Genomic DNA, 20,502 nt, shown 5'->3' on the forward strand with positions numbered 1-20,502 from the left:
AGGCAGCTTTGGTACAGGAGGCAGAGAGGAGGCTCCTGGCTGGCACAGGCACGGCTCCTGCCTGGCAGGGATCTGCCCCATGCTTATTCTAATGATCCCCAGTCAATTACTCACGGAGAGAATCAAACCAGCACCCTCTGGAGTTGGCCATATAATTACTGGATCTCCACCACAGAGACTGCCCCCGTAACACCGACGGCGGGCCCCGACGGGCTTGCGGAAAGGATATTCACAACGCTGCAAACGTGGAACGTGATTACAAGGAATTAAAGAGGCACCGTGCTCCCCACCTTTGTTTCTGCCAACGTGGGCTCTGTGATGTGACATTTAATCTGCGCTCAGGGCGAGCAGCTGGGTTTGCTCCCTCTGAAGTCGCCCGCGGCACGGAGCCGCCGGGGTGTGATTGTATAACCCAGTCGAATGCTGGGCCCGAGGTTAATATGCAGCCACCCCTTCCACCTGTAATGGGAATCTTTCCCACCACACTTTCTTGCCAGCTCTCATCTTCACTCCAGCCTGTGACTTCTGGTTGTGAACACACCGTAATGAAACCATTTCAAAGCGGCAGCCATCAGACCGGTTTGCTTGCTTTTAAGCCCTACTCCCTTTAATTTCCCACTTTTGTTATCTCTTGTTTATTGATCTAAACTATCCATTACTGCTCATAAAAGCAGAGCCCACCGGGAACTTGCTACCCTGCCTCTCTGTAGCTTACTCAAAGAAGGGCAAGCCAACCAAATGTCCTGAGGAATTGAAGACCTCCTGGATTTGGGAAACAAACAACCTACAGCAGTACCTGGTGACGGTGGTGTGTGCCAGACCTACTGCAGGAAATTAGCTTAAATCAAAGTCTGGTCGCCTCTGCACATAAGAGTGGTGTGGATTTCGGAGCCTGGAGCAGCCTGTTTGCATTTGCTGTGCAAAGAGCACGGCAGCCTAATTGCCTGCTGCTGCCAGACTGCGATGGAAGGGGTGTTCCAGGAGCAGAGCAAGGAGCTGCAATCACTGGAATAATATATTCCCTCCTTGTGTGAAGGAACAAACTGGGCTCTCCCCGACACCTGCATGTCCTGAGCTGGGAAATGGCCCTGCTCTAACCCTTTCATTTTGGTAATTCCTTCTGTGGTCTGACTTTGTCACAACAGGCAAAAAATACATCCCCCAGTTCCTAAATGGGAGATGCTTTGTAAACACGCACACATAACTCAGTGATCCATTTTATAGTGGCCACAGGGCCTGGCCTTCCCTCTCCTGCAGAAAAACCCACCACCACAGACATCACTTAGTTTGGGAAGCCGGAATCACAAATGATACCGAGATATTGAGGAAAATCCCCCCAATCCAAACTGCCTACAATGGCTATGACACAGTCCCCTGGGGGTTTGGACAGAACTCCCCTATGTCCAGAGCAGGAACCTGGAGTGGCAGCCAGAGCTGGAACACCCCTTACCTGGTTTTCGCTGTGCCAGCTCCCCCTGCTTTCCTTCCCCGCCGTTGGTCGGGATCGATGGCAGGCTGAGAGAGGATTCATCACTCTGGACAGGTGGCTCATCCCCACACTCTCCTGGAAGGGCCCCTCTCAGCACCAGCACAGTCTGAGCATTCAAAACAGAAATAGCCACAGCTCCATTATCCTCCGCCTCCAGCGTTCTCCAACACGCATTCAGGCTAATCTACACTCCAGGGGTAATCTGCTTTCAGGGTGTTTCTGTTAGATGTTCCACTACCTGACATCTAGGGTGTTCCTCTGGGGCTGGTTTTGGGACAGAAATGTGGACTTGAGTCTGTAAAATCTACTTCATGTTCTGCCCTAAATCTCTCACTGTTTAGTAAATCAATTGATTCATAGCACATTAAGGGGCTGAGGCACTCACAGCCTATGAAATACCATTTCTATTGATTTATTTAAATAGTTGGCTATAAACTTTTGCATTAACTTAGAAAAACCATGAGTGTGCTACCATTTATAAAATGCTCTGTGTGTTCAGCACGAAATCTCACTCTGCTTTAAAAAAAGTCAAAACACATCATTCATGATAAAAAGTCACAGAGAAAGATGAAGATGGAAGCCTTGTGATGGTTTGCACCAGAGCAAAGGGGCGAGCTTGTTCCAGTGCCTGACAGGCATAAAGGGTGGGAACCTTAAAAGCTCCCTTTTCCTGTGGGATGAAGCACTGGACATATTTCCCTGAGACCCCAGGGCTGGTTAACCACAGACTGCCCACCCTTGCCCTCACCACCACACCCTACCAGGGCACAGCCGCAGCGGTGCCGAGTCTCCAGTACCCCTGGTTTACCCAAGGTGTCAGTGCCCACCTGGCGGTCCTGCTCCTCCTCTCCCGAAGCCAGCAGCTGCTCAAACATCTCTGCCACCCGCTCCGGGATCTGAACCCAGTGCTCCTTCAGGAACAAGCCATGGCGGCTCAGGAGAGTCCGCAGCGCGTCCGTGTCCCTGAGGAACAAACCGGCACCCTCAGTGAGACAGACACCGCACCCACATGTGCTGGGAAAAGCCACCACCCATCTGCTCCTTAATTCCCACTTTTTCTTTTAAAAATATTCTAAGTGGAAAATGTAGGAAGCTGCTTGAGAGTTCTGCAAGATGGGCAGAGGTGACCATCATCATCATCATCACCATGCCTGCCCTGTCCTGTCCTGAGGCTCAGGATCCAAAGACACAACCCTGGTCTCAGCACCTTGGCCTCACTTACTCCCTGGGGCACAGCCCGGCACCCACTGCCTCAGGCTTGTCTTTTGCTCAGAAAGAATAAAAAAGGAAAAAAGCAACTAAGGTGTCTTTTAATGTAGAAAATCTCAATCCTGCAATCCTTTTGTTTGCCAAAGCTGGTTTTTTTCCTGCTGCTCCAGTGAAGTTTCAGAGGAGTGAATTCCAATTAACTCCAGGAGTGTTTGTCCCTAAGAAACCATTCAGGAGACACAAGGAGCTGTTGGTGCCCGCAGGCGTATCAGCCTCGCAAGAGAGGCAGGTACTGCAGAGAGACCCTTCTGCAGCGCTCACAAGTGCCCCGATCCTGCCAGCACTTGAGCACTGCAGAGCCTGCGACAGGGAGGGGGGTCTAGACAGAAGCTAAGCAAGACAGAATGGAAATTGTTTTCTTTCCTGGGTTAAAAAGACCTGAAAAAAAAAGTAATTCTCACTTGTCCTTGTGGCATATGCACGGGAAGAAAAAGCCCATTCTGAATAACTGCACTTTGTTGTTTTCAAAGGCCATGTGCATCTTCTGTCTCAAACAGAATAATTTCCTTCTCAGAATTGCATTTGTCGGCCTTACCTTCAGATCCTGGGAATGGCTGGCTGAGAGGTGACTGGAGTTCCTGCAATTCCCTGCCTGCCAGAGAGTGGGAGACACTGTGGACCAGATGAGCTGGGGGGACCCCACGGCTGCCCTGTGGAGCATGAGCCACCACTGGGGAATGGGAGGGAAATAAACGAGCTCCTGAATGCTCCCACTGCAAGTGCCACAAGGCTCCGCGCTCCACGGCTCCGTTTACCAGTGCAGGCCTGGCTGCCTCGGTGCCAGAGGGGCAGCACGGGTCCAGGGCAGAGATAAAGATGTTCCTCCCCCCTGGTGGGTTCTGTGTCCCCCGTACCTGGTGTGCTCCTCGTGTCCCGCTCTCTCCGCAGTGTTCTCCGGCGGGAGGCTCCCGCTCCGCGCGCACTGGGACACGGCCTGGAGCTGCCGCAGCACCAAGGCTTCCATCACCTCGAGGTCACCCTGAGCCAGCCCGCTGGCCCCAGCACGAGCACTGCAACACAAAGCAGGGGGACAAGCCCTGTGAGCACAGTCCGTCCCAGCCTGGAGACAGGACAGCCAGGGGACAGCCAGAGGGACAAACATCCATGGCGTTCTGTGACACATGTGGGACAGGACAGGGAGGTCACACTCAGCACTTGGAATATACCAGGTGCAGCCACCCAGGGAGAGGGAAGCTGAGCACATCTCCTCCAGTGGCAAGCTGGGGGGCAGGCCTGTTTGGGGCTCCTTTTCCCTAATTCCCAAGGAATTCTCCAATCATCAACTGCCTACAAGAGTCTCAGTCTGTGGAGGCTGTGCATCATTGTCAATAAAGTTACCAACAATTCCCAGTTCTGCACCTAGGGGCCCAGAGGCTGAGGAGGGACAGCGAGGGCTCTCTGCCACTGGTTTTGGCAACACCCGAGTTCTGGGGATTCCCTTTGCTCTCTTGCTCCATTTACTGTGTTTTTCTGGCACGGGCTATTTGTTCCCCGGGCTGCACTCACTCACCTGGGCAGCTCCGCTGTCCCCGAGGGCTGGCCCTGGTACAGTGCCCGGTGCCGGGGGCTCGTCCTCTCCACCACGCCCTCCAGGAGCTGCAGTGCGTGGCAGAGCTCCTGGAGCTCGGTCTGCATCCCGCCGGGCCTGCGGATGGACAGACAGACAGGGTGTGACAGGGCTGCTCAGTGCATCCCCGTCGCACCCCTTGGGAAAATAAACAGCTTCGTTTGAGCTTTCCAAAGCGAACGGCAAGAACCACGTTCCCGAGCTCTGTAGGAAGGGGTAGTGGCGGGGAAGCACATGAGCAAACAAACCATCCAAAAATCAGCCCGGACTGGACTGGGCCGCTGCATGGAAATTACCCCCGTGCCGAGCACTTTTAATTCCTTCACCTCCACAAGCGAAACAAATCTGGTGACCACCTACAGGTATGGGGACAGCCGTGGAACCTCAGAGGGGTTTTGATGAAGCTGCACCTCTATAATGATGCAAATGAGGACTTAACCACTGAAACAATGCCGCGGGCTAATCCCGGGACAGAGGTGTAAATGGCTATTCAGGTCCCCGGCTGCCTCTTTGTGGGCTCCCAGCCCAGGTCTCGCCAGCAATGAACACCGCAGCTGGGGCGAAAGAGAGTTCTCTTTCTTTCTTTCCCCCACATGCAGGAGCTGACATGTTTCCACAGTTAACCCTGGCTTACTCTGCCTCCAGGGAGAAGCTCTGTGCACAAAAACTTGCAGCATTTGCACACTCGTGCTGAGCTGTGCCCAAAGCTGTGTTTTCCCTCCGAGTGTTGGGCAACAGTGAACAATTAAGTGAGGGCCGCTGTGTCTTTAGTCGAGTTTCCTAGACATTTAATAAGCAAAACAATGCCCGGGAGATCACATAGGCAGTTAAACAGTGCTTTCTCTTTTCCCCCAGCCTTACAAACCCTGTATTCCAGCGGCCGGCTCGTTTCCCATTGTTTTCCTCCCGCTGGGTGGTCCTTCCAGGGTGCCACTCGAGAGGGATACAATAATAAAAAGGGAAGGGGAAGGAAGGGACACCAACATAAAGAAAAACAAAATGTATGACAATCTGCAGCAGGCTACGGATCAGAGGTCAGCAAACAAGAGGTCCTTCTCTTTTACAGGTTGCTTCCTGGAAACAGTCTGATTAAGCTGACAGCTTGAATTATGTGTTACATTTTGTAATGCACAATCCATCTGTGCTAAGTCCTCCTCAATGCAGCTGAAGCAGCACAGGCATTAGCTCTGCCTTTTTCCACCCCCTCAGCTCAGGCCTTAAAATAGTCATCATCTTTCTCCACACTAATTCTCAGAGACCCTCTCCCCCCGCCTCCTGCCCCCCGGGTTTAAGCCCTCAAAGAAAGGCCTGGGTGCTGCAGGGAATGGTAAGAGGACACGGAGCCTTTCCCCTTGGATCAGCGGCTCCACGGGAGGGGACACCAGGAGCCTTCGTGAGCCCCCGTGGTGCCAGGGGGCTGCTGATAGGAAACCCATCCCAGGCTCTTCCCGTGGGGCTGGGTATGAAAAGGCAGGAGAGCAGCCTCTGATCCTCGGAACACTGACATTACTGCCCAACAATCACCAGTTCTGATAACTGAGGCAGCAAAGCTGCAGCACCTGCTGTGACCTGCAACAAGATGGAAAACCTTCTGCTCAATCACCTTTCCCAACAACAACTCCCTTGGCTGCAAACACTTCAGGGGAAAAAACCCAAAACTCCTTAAAAAACAGAGTCTGGCATCTCTGCAGTAAGACAGGAGAAGCATTTGCTCCAAAGATAAAAACCTGTGGCTTCCTGGCGCACAAGGACTGTTTTTTTTTGCCTCTGGAGTCAGCCATGGTCTCCTTTCAACACCATCCCTTGTACTCATTTCAGATAATTCACCAGAATTGTATGAACAATTCCTTCCTTCTGATACCACAGTGACATTACTGCAATGGGAGAGACCAAGTTACAGATATTTCAACTTAAGGCAACAAATACACAGAATTTGGCACATTTCTTCAGCCAGCACAGGAATTTTGCAAGAGAAAACCATGGAGACTGGAAGGACATCACATGTTGTGAATCCATGGTGTGACAGAGCAGAGGGAGCTGCATTCCAATACTTTGTATAACGTGTACAATTGGAATTCACGTACTAATCACTTGCAAGCTTTTCCAAAAGATTTTTAGCCAATTAATTTTGCAAGGCTCAAGTGTGCACGCTGCAGGTGCGTTGGAAAGCCCACCTGGCTGTGATCACAACAAGGGAACGGCTCCTGCTGGTGGATCTGCCTTTTCATTTTCAGGTAAAGCAAATTAAAACCTGTATCTTTTCTGCAGCACCAGCGAGCAGTGGTGATCCCACTTCCATGGCCTTGAGAAGCGGAGGCATTCAGCTTGGCACAACGGGAGGAGAGCTCTGTGCTGCGGTTCCAGCCGCACGCCGGGGACAATGCAGGCGCTCCAACCTTGTGTATAATTTCCCCGGGCCTCAAGAGCTGCTCCGTGTCTCATCAGGCACTGCGCAGCAAGGCCTCCCGGGGAGGGAACACAAGGTTAAACTGCGGGTGCTCAGGTCAGCTCTGACTCCTCTCACAGAGACAAGCACTCGGTGCTCTAGCCTGCTCTGCTGTGATTAACAGGTGGGATACAAAGGGAGGACTGGGGGAAAGCTTTTTACATGTAAATCAGATGATGTTTCCATAGTGAGCAACAGCCAGATGCAAATAGGAAAGGATAAAGTTACGGAAGTTTCTGCCGATGGCCCCCAGTTTCTGCTCAGGTGTCAACTCCCAAACCAGCACTGACATCAGCACCACCACAACAACAGGCACAGACATTAACAGATTTAAACACTGCAAACCACCAAGATGGGAAAACCCAACCAACTGGCAGAAGAGAACTCCTTCTGCAGGAGCAAAAGCTTGCTCTCCTGGTAAAAGCGCTGTTTCCTTTGCATGACATCCCACTACAGACCTGCCAGCCCTCCCGGGTGACCTGGGCCAGCCCTCCAGGGTGACCTGGGCCAGCTCCAGGATCTCACCGTGATCACTGCCCCACCAAAAAAAGGGATGCACTTCCCTGTCTCATGAGGGCGTTGCGGGGCCAAAAATCCTGCCGGGATGGATTTAGCCCGATGCTCTGGCGCTGCATTTGTTGGCCACAAAATCCTGCAGCAGAGGACAGGCCCTGTGCACAATGTCCTGCAGCACATTGTCCTTGTCCTCTCTTACTCTATTTCCAAACAAAACGTTCAAACAGTTCAACCAGTGGAAGTTTTACCAAGTAGAGTGACCAGAATAAGATTTCTGTACATTTAAAGAACACCACCTGCATTTTAGTAACAAATCCTTCACTTGCCAGTTCTGACCCCAGTGAGGTGCCCGAAGCCCCTGAATGCCCAGCACAGATACAAGGTGCTAAAGGACAGGGGAGAACTTGGTGTGAGCTGTGCCCTGACCAGCCCAGCTGATCCAGGAAACAGGGAGGTGGTACCTGTGTGCTGCTGAGCTGTCCAAGGGCTCCTCCTGGGCTGCAGGAGGGCTCGGTGGGGGCAGCAGGGAGCACTCTGGAGCCTGGGCATCCCTGCCCTGCTCCTGCCACAGGCTGGGAATGCTTGGCCTCGCCTCCTCCTCATCACCAGCAGGGACCACGAGCTTGGCACTGCTCCCCTCCCTGTGAGCTGACCAGCTGCTCAGGCTAGGCTTTGCCCCTGTAATAACAATAAAAAATAATAAATCAAAGATATAAAAACTATAATTATTCTTCTCAAAACATTAGCAGGACCATCGAGTAGCTCACAGTGTAGGGGCTGAAACTAAGCTTACCTACATTGTTCACCCCGTGTGAGAGAGCATCCATCCATCCATCCATCCATCCATCCATCCATCCATCCATCCATCCACTCCTCTTCTCTGCGGGCCTCCCTGCCCTCGGCCCCTGTCCTTCCACGCTCCTCTCACAAGGGGGAGTTCAGAGAGGCTGCAGCCTTTGGGGTTTGGGAACAAACCTGTCACTTCTCAGAAACCACTTTGGCACAGAGACCAGCTACCTGACCAAATCAGCTCTGGGGGAATCAATCAGCTATTGTGCACCAGCTCTGAGGGAGAAGGGAATCAGCCTGACCCAGTGGTGACTCCTCTGATGAAGCAGGTTCACATTACTCCTCTTCAGAGGAGGCTCAGACTACGCCAGGGCCTCTGTGGGCACAGCAGTGAGGAAATCTTCCCTCACAGTGCCCCTGACCAGGATCAGCCCTCAGCATGTCCTTCCCTGTCCTGCTGAGCAGCCCGAGAGGAAATGGAGCCAAAAAGAAGAAAGGAACAAATAGAGAAAAAAGGAGTAAGAGCCACCAGGCTCCAAGCCCAGTGCCAGAGGTGCAGGAAGAACAGCAGCTGTGGGCAGGCTCTGGCTGGGGAGGAGGCAGACAGGGACACACACCACTGCCATACCTGGAACACTTCCCAGCCTCGGGGGGGCTACTTTGGCACCAGAAGCTGAGGTGAGCTGCTCAGAGCCTTCCTCGCTGGCAGCCAGGTCCCCGTGTCCCGCTGCTCCCTCCTCGCTCTCTCCAGCAGCGCTGCCGCTCTCGGGACCGAGCCCTTCAGGGGACGGGGAGCGCAGAGGGGGCTCCTGCTGAGAGCCCAAACCTCCTGTGGCCGAGGCAGCTGATGTGGGGCAGCCCAGCAAGGCTGCTGCTGGATAGCCCAGCTCTCCTGGCACGGCTGCATTGGTGCCAATTCCCACCGGTCCTCCGGCCTGCAGCACCTGAAACAGAGCGGGACACGGCTGAAGGAGACAAACAGGAGACCAACTGTGTATGGCAGCTTCTTGAGGGTGCCATGATGGACTCTGAAGAGAAATGTGTCACAAAATTCAAGACTTTGCTGTGGCATTAATATTACACAACCTCTGGCACACAGTCCGTGCACCCAGTGTGAAATGAGGGCCCAGGCCTGCATTAAAGCTCCATGAGCCAAAACGTCCAGTGGCAGAATCTGCCTGCACCCCAGCCCAGCCAGAAGGGACCCACACACACCCAGGACTCAAACCCATCTCAATGGTGACTGGATTTTTTACAAAGAGTCAAACCTTTGGGATTAGGATATACACAGATTTGGAGACCCTGGACCAAAGCACCACATTTAGAGTTGCCCACAAGGCCCAGAGCCCAGAGGGACCATCGTGTTCCATGTGTGAATCACTCAGCACATCCAGCTTCCCTCACACCATGGAACAAGACAAAACTCAGTTTCACTGTCTCCCTCCTGCTCTTCCCATGGCAGTGACATGGCCTTTCCCACCAGGTGACAATGGGACACGGAGCAGACACATTTTGAATGGCACTTTCCTCTAAGGGCTGTTGAACTTGCACAAAACCAGCTCCAGGATACAACCACTCTGCTGCCGAATCCCTTTGTTTTAACACTTGCCTCTTCTCCTCTGCACACCTACTCAATCAGGACAATTTATGAGGAGTGGCTGCTGTCACCACGACTGCTGTAGGGTCATGGCCAGTTTATGCAAAGCCAAAATTAGCCATCGTAATGCCACTGCTCACACTGAGCAGGGCTTCCTCTCCAGCCCCAGATTCCAGCAGCACAATTTACAGTCACCTCCACACCTCTCCCCTCTCTTTCACTGCCTGACCTCTTCCTCCCACACCAAGTCAGCTGCCAAGCCCAGCTGAAAGGAAACAAAGGCATCTTGTCTGCTCTGTGACTAAGGTTCCGTAAAAAAGCTCAAATTCCACGTAACAAGGAGCAGAACAAAAAGCCATGAAGTCATTTTAAGCAGTAGTAAAGGTTTGCCACTCAGATTAAGTTCACAGCTTATTCCATCACCACTGCTCTCACGTTCCTCCTAATTACTTCTCAGGCATGGGATTCGGTGCTTTCAAATGCCTCCTGCCAGTCCTGCGTGGCTTTGGCAGCTCCTGGATGCAGCGTTCCAAAACAAATGGATTTCAAACAGGCACAGGCACAGCACACATTCCTACTAATCCCTTTCCCTGGAAAGGGACTCTGCCACCCACAGGTGTTCCTGGGAGGTTCCAGCATGCCCAAGTCCAAAATCTTCTGAAGGCTCCAAGGAAGAGATCCCAGCACAGAGGATCCAGGAGCCTGGGCTCTGCCAGCTGGGAAGGAGCTCTTCAGGGTGGGACTTCTGAACTTAAGGACTCCCCTTGACACTGGGAGCCCAAAAGGGCACATTTCCCATGGCTCAGGAACGTGCCAGATATTCCTGAAGGGGTTTCAGCACTGGGATACTTCCCATATGTAGAAGACTGGTTCTGGGATTGTCCTCCTGGGTCCCCAAGGCCCAGAGATGACCCCCCAAGATGTCACTGAGGGAGTCATCATCACACAGTCACTGCATCCCAATCCCAGGGCTGGGAAATAAAACCAGTTCCACAAGCTGTCTCCTGGACATCCCATGTGCTGACTGCACACTCCCTCTGTGACTGACTCTGTGCCACATCACTGAGAACAAACTCCTGTGTTTTGGACAGAAGAACCAGCACATTTAAAGAGAAAAAAAACCCAACAGAATTAAGAGCTGAAACACACTCCAGGGACATGGCAAAAATGCACAATGTAGCTGAAGTTACCTCTGTTTTTTAGGAGGGAGATGAGGAGGAGGAGGACAGGGGATAAAGGAATCCACAATCCACTCCATTATTATACAAAAATTGACATTTTTGTGTACACACCACACTGTCACAGTGCCCAAAACTTGCCCACAGTTTTTCAACCCTCAAGTCACAGCACAAGCCTTTGATGCCCTAGTACTGATGACAACTTTTCCATCAGCTGGAAATTCCATCTCCCACACTGCCTGCCCTAATTGGACAGCTCATATTCCAAAATAAACTCACCTTTCCCCGCAACACCTCCCAATTCCAGCCACAATTTACACCCTGCCACAGGCCTGCCTATATAGGTCAAGGCTGCTAGGCTTCACTGCTTTGTGTATTACAGTTTAAAGAACGCTCTAAATTCAAGGTTTTTAACTTTTTAATCTATGGGGAAAACTTCCTATAAACTCAGATTAACGACTGCTAATGCACTGAAGAAAGGAAACCAAAAACCTTCCTCCTACTATAAAAACAAAATAGTGTGGCCTCTGTTTCTTTTCTGATAAGAGTCTTAAATACCAAACATTTAACTGCATAATAACATTCCCTGGCAGCCAGCAGCCTGCTTAGCAGATACATAAAGCAGGTAAAAGGGGAAAAAGTTAATTTCTTGGCTGAATGATTCCATCGGTAGCTATAGGGCAAACTAGAAAGTCTTTTAGTAAAGTAGCAGTTGATTCTTCTATCAATCTGCAGCACACACACTCTTCCAAGGAATGCATTAAATATGAAAATCATATCCCGTTATCATCTGTTCCCAGCTTTCAGCCCAGTAAGCTTTCCTTAATGAATGCTGTAGCCTAAGGGACGCGCGTGCTGCCGGCTCCTCGGAATAATGGAGTGATGCTCCCGTCCTGCCTATTCCGGCGCCGCCTGGCTGAGGGGCTTCCACACACAGTCACAAGTGACTACTCTTGCCAGCATGCTCCAAGTTATTACAAGATGTTTTTAGACATTTCATCTAAAAGAGCTTTGCTGCTTTTAGTGGAGAAAACAGCTCTGGTCTTGAACTGTATCATTTATATGGAGATAGGAGGAGGGATTAGGAGCCTGCATTACTGCAGATATATGGCAGCAGATATTTAAGTATTCCTTGTCAGTCTTTTTGTCTGTTCCTTAGATATGCAATCTCCTTCTGCTCCTTCTGAGGAAAGGTCAAAACACACAAAATTATAAACACAGCACACGGCTCCTCGGCTGCAGTTCTGCAAATATCCCTCATTAGGAACATTTCCTCCTCGGTCACGACCATCTCCACACCATCCAGCACAGGAATTATAAAAGCCAACAAGAAGACGTGTGCAAACAGTCAGAGGATTTTTTTTTAAATTCCGGCTCTCTGGATGAAACTATTGCACTTTTTACCCAGGTGTTCTCCTTCTCTCAGGTGCTACACACAATTTCACACTGCACGTGCCAGCGCCGCAATCCCCACGGAAAGGCTGTGCAGCTCCCAGGAGAGCATGGAATAAAGCCCATTTCCCCCCCATTACCTGCTTGCTGGGTCCTTCCTCCTTGTCACCTCCTGCTGACAAGCTGCCCTCTCGAAGGGATAACAGGTTTTTAATTTCCCTTCCATACCGTTCCTAAAAGGGAACAAATCCGTCACACAAAACTGGAGGCCGAACAACCCCCCCTGAACCCAAGAGACACCACTTTGCACAACGTGCACCTTTAAATGCAAAGCCCCCACAGCCTTTTTAACTCAGACCATATTTAAAAGCAGGGATCTCATTTGCTCCTCATTTTTCCGCTCCCCTGCCCAGGCAACGTGGCCTGTATGCAATCTGCCGCAGGGCTTTCACACACATTTATTCATCCCCATCATTTAGAATCCCACAGAACAGCAATAACTTGTTGGCTCATATTTATTGTATTTATTGCATCCCAACCAGCACCTGTAGCACCGAAACATTGCTGCTGCCCCCAGACAATGACTGGGCTGCTTTGGGATGACACGAGCTCCACAATGAGTTTTTCACAGTGTTTTTCACACCCCATCTTAGGACTGGCTGGGCTGTTGTAAGGAATGAGCCATTCCAGAGAGCAGCGCGGCAGGGAAGGCTCCAAATGCAGCTTGCAGCACTCTGGGGTTTATTGGAGCAATGCTGGGAGCTGAGCTGGGCAGCACCTGCAATTAATCCTGCGTGCTCCCAACTGCAGCCCCCAGCAGCAGCACACCGGGCTGGAAGCACTGCAGGAGCCGTGCTGCATCAGGGAACACGGGAATGAATCCTTCACACAATTAACCCGCCCGCCTCCGCCCTTCGCTCCGGCTGCGCGCTCGGCTCCCAGGTAGGAGCTGCTCGGGAAACCCGAATTTTAGGGAACAAAACCTCACCACGTGAGGAGTCAAGATGCTCAAAAGAAACTCAGATGTAACTCCTGGATTTTGCTGAAAGCTGAAGTGAATTTATTTATACTCCTAAAAATTACTGACCAAACACAGGGAGCAAAAGTGCATATTTCAGAAACAAAAGGAGTTTTGTGAGCTACAGCCACATAATAAATGTGCACAGAGCTGTGATAAAGCACTCCTAAAGGGCATTCTCTGTGGAAAAAAAGGAGAGAAAACAGCAATAATTTCTTTCTGTGTACTCCCATGATAGATTAAATGATTGCATGCTCCATAACTCTCCTGCCTTCCATATCTAACACCGAGGAGATGTCATTTGTTCAGCAGCTCCGAAAAGTAACTGTAACTTGGCAAAGATAAAATGGATGGCACAGGAACACCAAAATGGAAGGACTGAACAAAAACCCCACGAGCAGCTCGACCTGTGGCACTGGGACTTGCAGCAGGTGTCAGAACCACCAGCCCTGACACTGGGCAGATTGGTGTCACCACGGCTCCTGAGGAGGAAAATCCTCTTCAAAACAGCAGGGGAAAGCTGGAACTGCAGCACAGCCCCCTCCTGCTCTGCTTCAAGTAACAAGTAAAAATCACAGGCAGGGAATGGCACACCCCAGGGACAGGCTCTGAATTCTGGGCTACTGCACTGCAGCCAGGAAAAGATGTTCTGGGAATGTCACCAGAGGGCTGCTGAGGAGGAAAATCCCCTTCAAAACAGCAGGGGAAAGCTGGCACTGCAGCACGGCCCCAATCCTGCTCTGCTTCAAGTAACAAGTAAAAATCACAGGCAGGGAATGGCACACCCCAGGGACAGGCTCTGAATTCTGGGCTACTGCACTGCAGCCAGGAAAAGATGTTCTGGGAATGTCACCAGATCCAACAGGCACTACCTGGGCTACTGCTGGGTAAGGAATAAACACAGCCAAATGTTTCTGAGGAGTGCCCCTGCTCTTGGAAAGCAGGAATGAACTCATTTCCATCCCAGACTGTGCTCCCTCAAAAACCTGGCTCCACGCATCTGTGGCATAAGCAGACACTGCAATTCCATTTTTTAAAAAATCTGGAATCATCACTTTGCAACATCCCAAACTGTACTTTAGGGGAAAAAACAACAACAAAATAATAATAATAATGTGATTCAAGAAACATCAGCGCTTGGCTTTTTCTTACAGCATCTGTTGAATCTGGGGTACTTCAGACCTGTCTATCCTACAACCTGAAATACAGACCCTGATCGAGTTTGCTTCCAGCTCTAGGACATACCAGGAGATTCCTGCATAACAACAGCAAACACCCATGACCAAGTCTTATAGGAAGTTACTTCCATCTTCCGGATGCTCTCCCAGCCTGTGGTTTCCATGTGAGCCTCCAGCTGCAGGAATTCCCGGCGCAGGGCCTGGTTCCGGTGCAGGGCCAGCTGCTGCCGCGCTGACACCGCTTCCAGGTGCCTCTGCAGCTTCTGCCTCACTCTGCAGGACAAAGAACAGGCACTTAAAGGTGTGAAAATAAACCAAAAGCATCCATCACAATCACTCTGCCTCAGATGCGCACACCAACACTGAGGGGGAGCTGCCCCAGACACCAAAAAGGAGAAGACTCGCTCTTCCACACATTTATATAAATATATATGTGCCACTTATCTGCAGATGTACACGGGGGCTTTGGTGTTCCAAAGGGTAATAAACACATTAAAAAATCTCCTGTAACTGTGTTTTAAATGGATTATGTGCTAGTCACTCCTATGCCATTAAATCAAAATGAAAACTAGCAGAGGAACGTGTTCTGAAAGTCACCCAAGCGGGAACCGCGGAGCTGGGGTTTCACAGCTGCCTAAATCCATGGTGCCACCAAGAGGGGCACTGGAAATCCATCTGACCCAGTTTTCTCCCACCTACAAACCAGATTCCCTTTCCTGATGTGTCTCCAGGGCATCCATAGGGCATTAATGCCAACACAGGGAAATGGGCACCCAAAGATGCCCCAGGCTCACAGCTCCACTTCAGCCAGGAGGGAAACTGCAAGCCAAAGCCCCCAAAATGTTCACAGAAACTGCAGTTCTAAACCTGTTAGATTAAACCAAATCCAATAAAACCAGGAAACATAGTACACGTGATGCTGCCCCATCTGTCCAGACATTTTTTCTTTAATTTGTATCTGGATTTTCTGTTCCTTTAGAAGAAAGGCTCCCACACCACCCAGCACTCAGTCTCTGGAGCTTTACAGAACACCCCTGAGGAAAGGAATGGAACATTGGATGACACTTCTCAGTCCTGTCTGGTTGTTGGGACTTCTGGATTTTTTTTCCTTTGGTTTGCTGTGTAGGGTTTGGGCTTGTTGGTTTGGGGGGGGTTTTTTTTTTTTTTTAGTTTTTTTTTGTTTTTTTGTTTGTTTGTTTTTGGTTTTTTTGTTTGATTTTTTTTTTTGTACAGACTGTCCATCCAATTTACACTAAATAAATGCTGCAGAAAGAATCCAAAGAACAGAACCACAACCTGGAATATCCCCTAGGGCTTCTTAATGCTTTCAACTTTCTAAGATCCTGGGATTCTCCAGCATGGACTAAGCTGTGGTGATTTTATAAAAATAGGATAAAGCCAACCTGCATGTTGGTTATTCCCAAGATTTTAGTATCCACAGAATGAGGTATTTATGTTACTGCTGCAGCTATTTCATCAATAACTTGAATACATGAATTTTGCATTACACTTAACATGAATATAAATGTATTATTACTGAAAAACCTTCAAGACAACATTCTAAAGGCATTCCAAGATAACAAAACCTTTGTAACTAAAATAAAATATCCCCTGAGAAGCTTTTAAACAGGCTTACAGGTGTGGATCAGCCATTGTGTATTCCATTCTCTGCCTTCCTAATTCCAGCCTTCTGGCTTCACTGGAAGAAAACAACACACAGTGAGATAAAAGTATTTCACCATCTGAGGTCTCCAAACATCAGAACTGAGGGGTTTTGCAGAGCACAGCCCTTGCTGAGCTGGGAGTCACAGACTCATCTGCCAGCTCTGAACAACTCCAGACTTTCACCCCTCTCTCTGTTCCTCACTGGAACAGGGTTGCTGGCAAGGGAAGAGATGCCTGAACATCCACATGGGACCCAACAAATCAGCCAGAGACCCCAGACAGCCCAGGAAGGGCTCTGAACCCACCATGGGCAGTTCCCAAGCCCATCCCTCCCTTTCTTGCCCCCCAATCCCACGGCAGACCCCCTTCCATGCCAGAAACGCTTGGCTGGAGCTGTTCCCAGGACAGCTGCCCTGAACCTGCCACAGGGATGGATTAGAACACACTTCCAAAACCCCTCCCAGCTCACAGACCTCACATGCCAGCCAAGTATTTTATCTGGGAACTGAACTTGAAACCAAGCTCATATTTCCCTCCTGGCACCCAAGCCAGGTCCATCCAGAGGCAGGTGAGCCCCACTTGCAGCAGTGCTGCAGGAACAAGCGTCCACCAGGAATCCTGGCAGTGCTGAGAGCCTGTGGAGCCATTGGAACTGCCCAGGCATGGGACAGACACGTGCTGAACCACAAAGCCATCCCACAGGGAAGGTGCTTTTGGGAAGAGAGTAAAGCTGCCATTATTGAATAATTCCAAATTGCACCTGAGGATGAACAACCATGCCCTGAGAGAAAAACTAGAAATAACCAAGAAAAGCTTCCAGCAGAGTCTCACTGCAAGCCCTGCCACAAGCAAAGCCAAGTGCCTCTTCAGGAACAGCATCAGGCTGTCATTAGGCAGCAAAGGGGACATCACAGATCCCAACACGTCTTGGCACACTTTTTCGTGGATTTGGGCTCTCCCTACACACACAAACACCTCTTCATAGTTTCCCTGCAGAGAAGGGAGAGAGGAAAAACCCTTCCTGCTGCTCTGCCTGGGAGATCAAGGCGTCCTGTTTAGCCATGTGCTCCTGCCAGCGCCGGGAGCAGGATTAGGGCTGCGCGTCATGTGCACAATTTAACAGCCACGCTCCATCTGGGATCTCATCCCTTCAATCTCCTCTTACGCGACGGACAGCCAAGCAAACGCAGATTTCAAGATCCTGTTTTTACACTTGTCCAAGTAATTTTCCTGCCTCAGCGGAGAACACCGATCTCCTAAGGGATGAAGAAGCCGATGGATGTGATCCGATGCGTGCTCCGATCCCATTTCCCACTCGCCCATCCCGCAGGGAGCACACTGCATTCCTCAGCTCCCCAGAGCCCATTCCCTCCCCACCAGCGGGGTTTTTCACCGGCCAGCCCGCTGCGGCAGGCAGGGATAGCCAGGGAAGGGCTCCTGGGGCAGGCACAGCAGACAAACCCCCGAGGCCGCAGTGTCCCGGGACACTGCCATGAGCAGCCTGGACACGGGGCCAGCAGCGGGAACAAACCCCGGCCAGCAGAGCCTGACAAAGTCCGGTTACACGGGGTGGTCCATCCGTCAGGAGCTGAATCTCTGGCGACTGACTCCCCAGCCCCTCCAGAACTTAGACATCGAAGGGGAAAAGAAGAAGGAGATGGATGAAAACAAGGAGAGGGAAAGCATCCGCCGGCCCGGGGCGGGGCGGGAACCGAACCCCAATCTTGCCGCGGGGGGACCCGGCTCACCTGGCGCGGGGCTGGCGGTGCCCATCCCGGGGGCGGTCCCAGTGGCCGTTCCCGATCCCGGGGCCGTTCCCGATCCCGGTGGCCCCGCGCGGTTTCCGCCGGTGCCCACGTGCGGCTCCCGCCGTGCCCCGCGCGGGACCCCGGAAGTGCCGCCCCGCGTTGCCATGGGGACGGGCGGGCGCGGCCTGCGCCGCCCAGAGGCGCTTTGGAAGCCTTGAAGACTTTTTTTTGTTTGTTTGTTTGATTTTGGGGGTTTTTTTGTTTGTTTTTTTTTTTTTTTTTTTTTAATAATTATTTATCTTCAGCCCATCTCTCACCACCACGTTATTATCGCAGGCGTTAAGCCCCCGGCTTGGTGCTGAGGCGACACAGGATCCATGTCGCTGGAAAAGGGGGAAATCTGCAAAGCGCCAGTCCAAAAAATAACTGGGAGCTGTTGAACAGCTGCAGTTGGTTCTGCTGAGTTTATTGTACACCATGGTTTTCAGGAAAAAAAAAACAAACCTGATTTCCTTGTCCTCTGGAGTGCCACTGTGTCCCTGTGGTGCTGTCCCCTCTCCAAAATTCGTATGGGAGAAGCCACAGTCAGCCACAGCCTTCTCCAGCCCTGCATTCACATCTCCAGCTGGAAATGAAAACAGAACGCCCGCCTTTCATTTCCAGATAAAAACTTCAATCCCTTTGAAAGGAAGTTGCCAAATGGGCGCTTAAATTCCAGGGCCCCAATAAAATCTGAATACTGCGGGAATAATTGAAATGAAGGAGAAGCGATACATCAATAGACAAAATTGCGGAGAGCGGTGAAATGCTTAAACATAATTAGGATGGCAATCAGAGTACAATTAGTGCGAGATCATCACAGTAATTACGCTTCGTTAGAACTTCTGGCCAAGAACAGACACATGAAAGCTCAGCTGGAGCTGGAGGCTCCGGCTGGGGACATGCCCAGGCCTTGGGGGGATCGGGAGCTTTTGGGGTTCCTAGACTGGGTTTGGTGATCCAGCAGCATTCCTGACATTTCCAACACCTGCAGCCTCCAGCTCAGCTTCATGGATTTAATGGCTGAGCGAAAAGCTCTGTGGAATGGATGTAGTGGCACCCAGCTGCCCCCAGATTAGCCTGGCTCAGACCCTGCGTGTCCGTCTAAATACCCGGCTCAACAAAGTATGGAGAACATTGGCTTGAGTCAGAGCTTTCCCACTCCAGGAATGCCCAGCAGAGGATTTGGGAGCCTTTTAGTATTGCATTCCCATATAAAGTGCTTGGCATGAAGACTGTTCTCCCCCCTCCTTCTGTTTACTGAAAGCAAAGGTGTGTTTTGGAGGTCTCCCCCACACCTTCACAAGAGCCTTCAGGTGAAATCTGGGCCTGCTTTCGGAAATATTTGTGCTTGCTAAAAGAACACTTAAAACAGTGCAAAACTTCCAAGCACTTCTGAAATCCTGAGCCCACTCAGGAAAAACTGGAAGGCTTATTCCAGTTTTGAGGGTTTGGTGGAAAGGGGCTGACGGTCCCTGACCCATCGGGCTGCACAGTTTGTCTCCTGGGCAGCCCTGGGAGGTTTTTTTCACTATGGACCTCGGGCTGGGGCTTGAGGGTGTTGTCCCGCAGCAGGGCTCAACATCCTGCTATTTATTTAACGAAAAATAAGGAAATAAGGAGCCCTAGCCTGGTCCCCCTGATGTATTTCCCACTTTGTTCCGTGTCTAGGTGCTCACCACAGCACCTGGGCTCATAACTGACTCAAGAATAATCTCCATCCTCCCATCCCTGATAAGGAATGTGGTCTCTACCCTGAAAGCCTACAAAGAGGAGTGTTTTATTTGTGTTCTCCCTGCAGTACTTCACACTTCTTTTAGATTGTTTTAATTTAATTTTGATGTAATCTGATAAGAGCTGTAAAACTGTCAAAGGAAGGCGCCTCCTTCTGTCGCATTAAATACACTTTGAACGAAATGGTGGCTTTGTCCCCAGTAGCTGCCAAACCAAAGCATCTCTTGATTGCAGTGCAGGGATTGATGTGCACTAATCTGAACAGCTTTACACTCTTTTTCATTTAGGGAAGCAGCCACGTGTCCTTTAGCATCCCCCTTTCCTCTGGGAAGTAACCATATCCCAGAAGGTGCGGGATTGGCCTCACAGAGCTGAGCACTTGGCCACAGGCCTCTCACCTACCAGAGACCCTTGGCAGGCTTTCCCAGTTTTCCAGGGCAGTGGATCCACGTGCTGCACATGCCTGCTGCAGGGATGAGAAGACCCTCGCTCCCAGAAAAGTGGGAAACTCCTTACAGAGCAGGAATTGTTGGTGTCTGTGGTAGGGTGTCATGGGACATGCAGCAAGTGGGAGGAGGACAAATTGTCCTGGAAAGGGATTTGCAGAAACACAGAGATGTGTTAGGAAGAGATTTTCCCTCTCTGTGCCTGGGTGACCCCTGAGATCCCTCACCCACAAGCCAGGGCAGAGCCCAATGCATTTGCTTTTCTTTTTGTCAATGAGACATATAACACAGGCCCCGGGAGCTGTGTGAAAACATATAGAATTTACATAATGCCCAATATGAGTCCTTTTTGTTAATGACTCAAGTCCCAAATGCAGAGCACTAATAACACACCAAGAACCAAAGAGCAGTAACAGCAGCGAGCGATCTCA

The 20,502-nt window shown here is 50.8% G+C and overlaps 1 protein-coding gene across 2 annotated transcripts in view; it reads right to left on the reverse strand.

The window, feature by feature from the left end:
- Positions 1 to 17,966, reverse strand: part of KIZ (kizuna centrosomal protein) — a 29,161-nt gene extending 11,195 nt beyond the window's left edge. The window contains exons 1-10 of one of the 2 annotated variants that reach the window (XM_041417282.1): positions 17,853 to 17,966; positions 16,076 to 16,138; positions 14,568 to 14,712; positions 12,384 to 12,476; positions 8,705 to 9,020; positions 7,749 to 7,965; positions 4,269 to 4,403; positions 3,613 to 3,768; positions 2,317 to 2,452; positions 1,451 to 1,595 (exon numbers count right to left, since the gene is read on the reverse strand). In XM_041417282.1, coding sequence (XP_041273216.1) covers positions 1,451 to 1,595; positions 2,317 to 2,452; positions 3,613 to 3,768; positions 4,269 to 4,403; positions 7,749 to 7,965; positions 8,705 to 9,020; positions 12,384 to 12,476; positions 14,568 to 14,712; positions 16,076 to 16,104 — 1,372 coding nt within the window. In that variant the 5' untranslated portion in view covers positions 16,105 to 16,138; positions 17,853 to 17,966. Of the gene's footprint in view, positions 1 to 1,450; positions 1,596 to 2,316; positions 2,453 to 3,612; positions 3,769 to 4,268; positions 4,404 to 7,748; positions 7,966 to 8,704; positions 9,021 to 12,383; positions 12,477 to 14,564; positions 14,713 to 16,075; positions 16,139 to 17,852 lie in introns of both variants that reach the window. The other variant, XM_041417281.1, reaches the window with a different exon arrangement.
- Positions 17,967 to 20,502: the final 2,536 nt, after the last annotated feature.

This window comes from Onychostruthus taczanowskii, unplaced genomic scaffold (assembly GCF_017590055.1).
Source record: "Onychostruthus taczanowskii isolate IOZ18803 unplaced genomic scaffold, ASM1759005v1 scaffold55, whole genome shotgun sequence".
Taxonomy (NCBI): Eukaryota; Metazoa; Chordata; class Aves; order Passeriformes; family Passeridae; genus Onychostruthus; species Onychostruthus taczanowskii.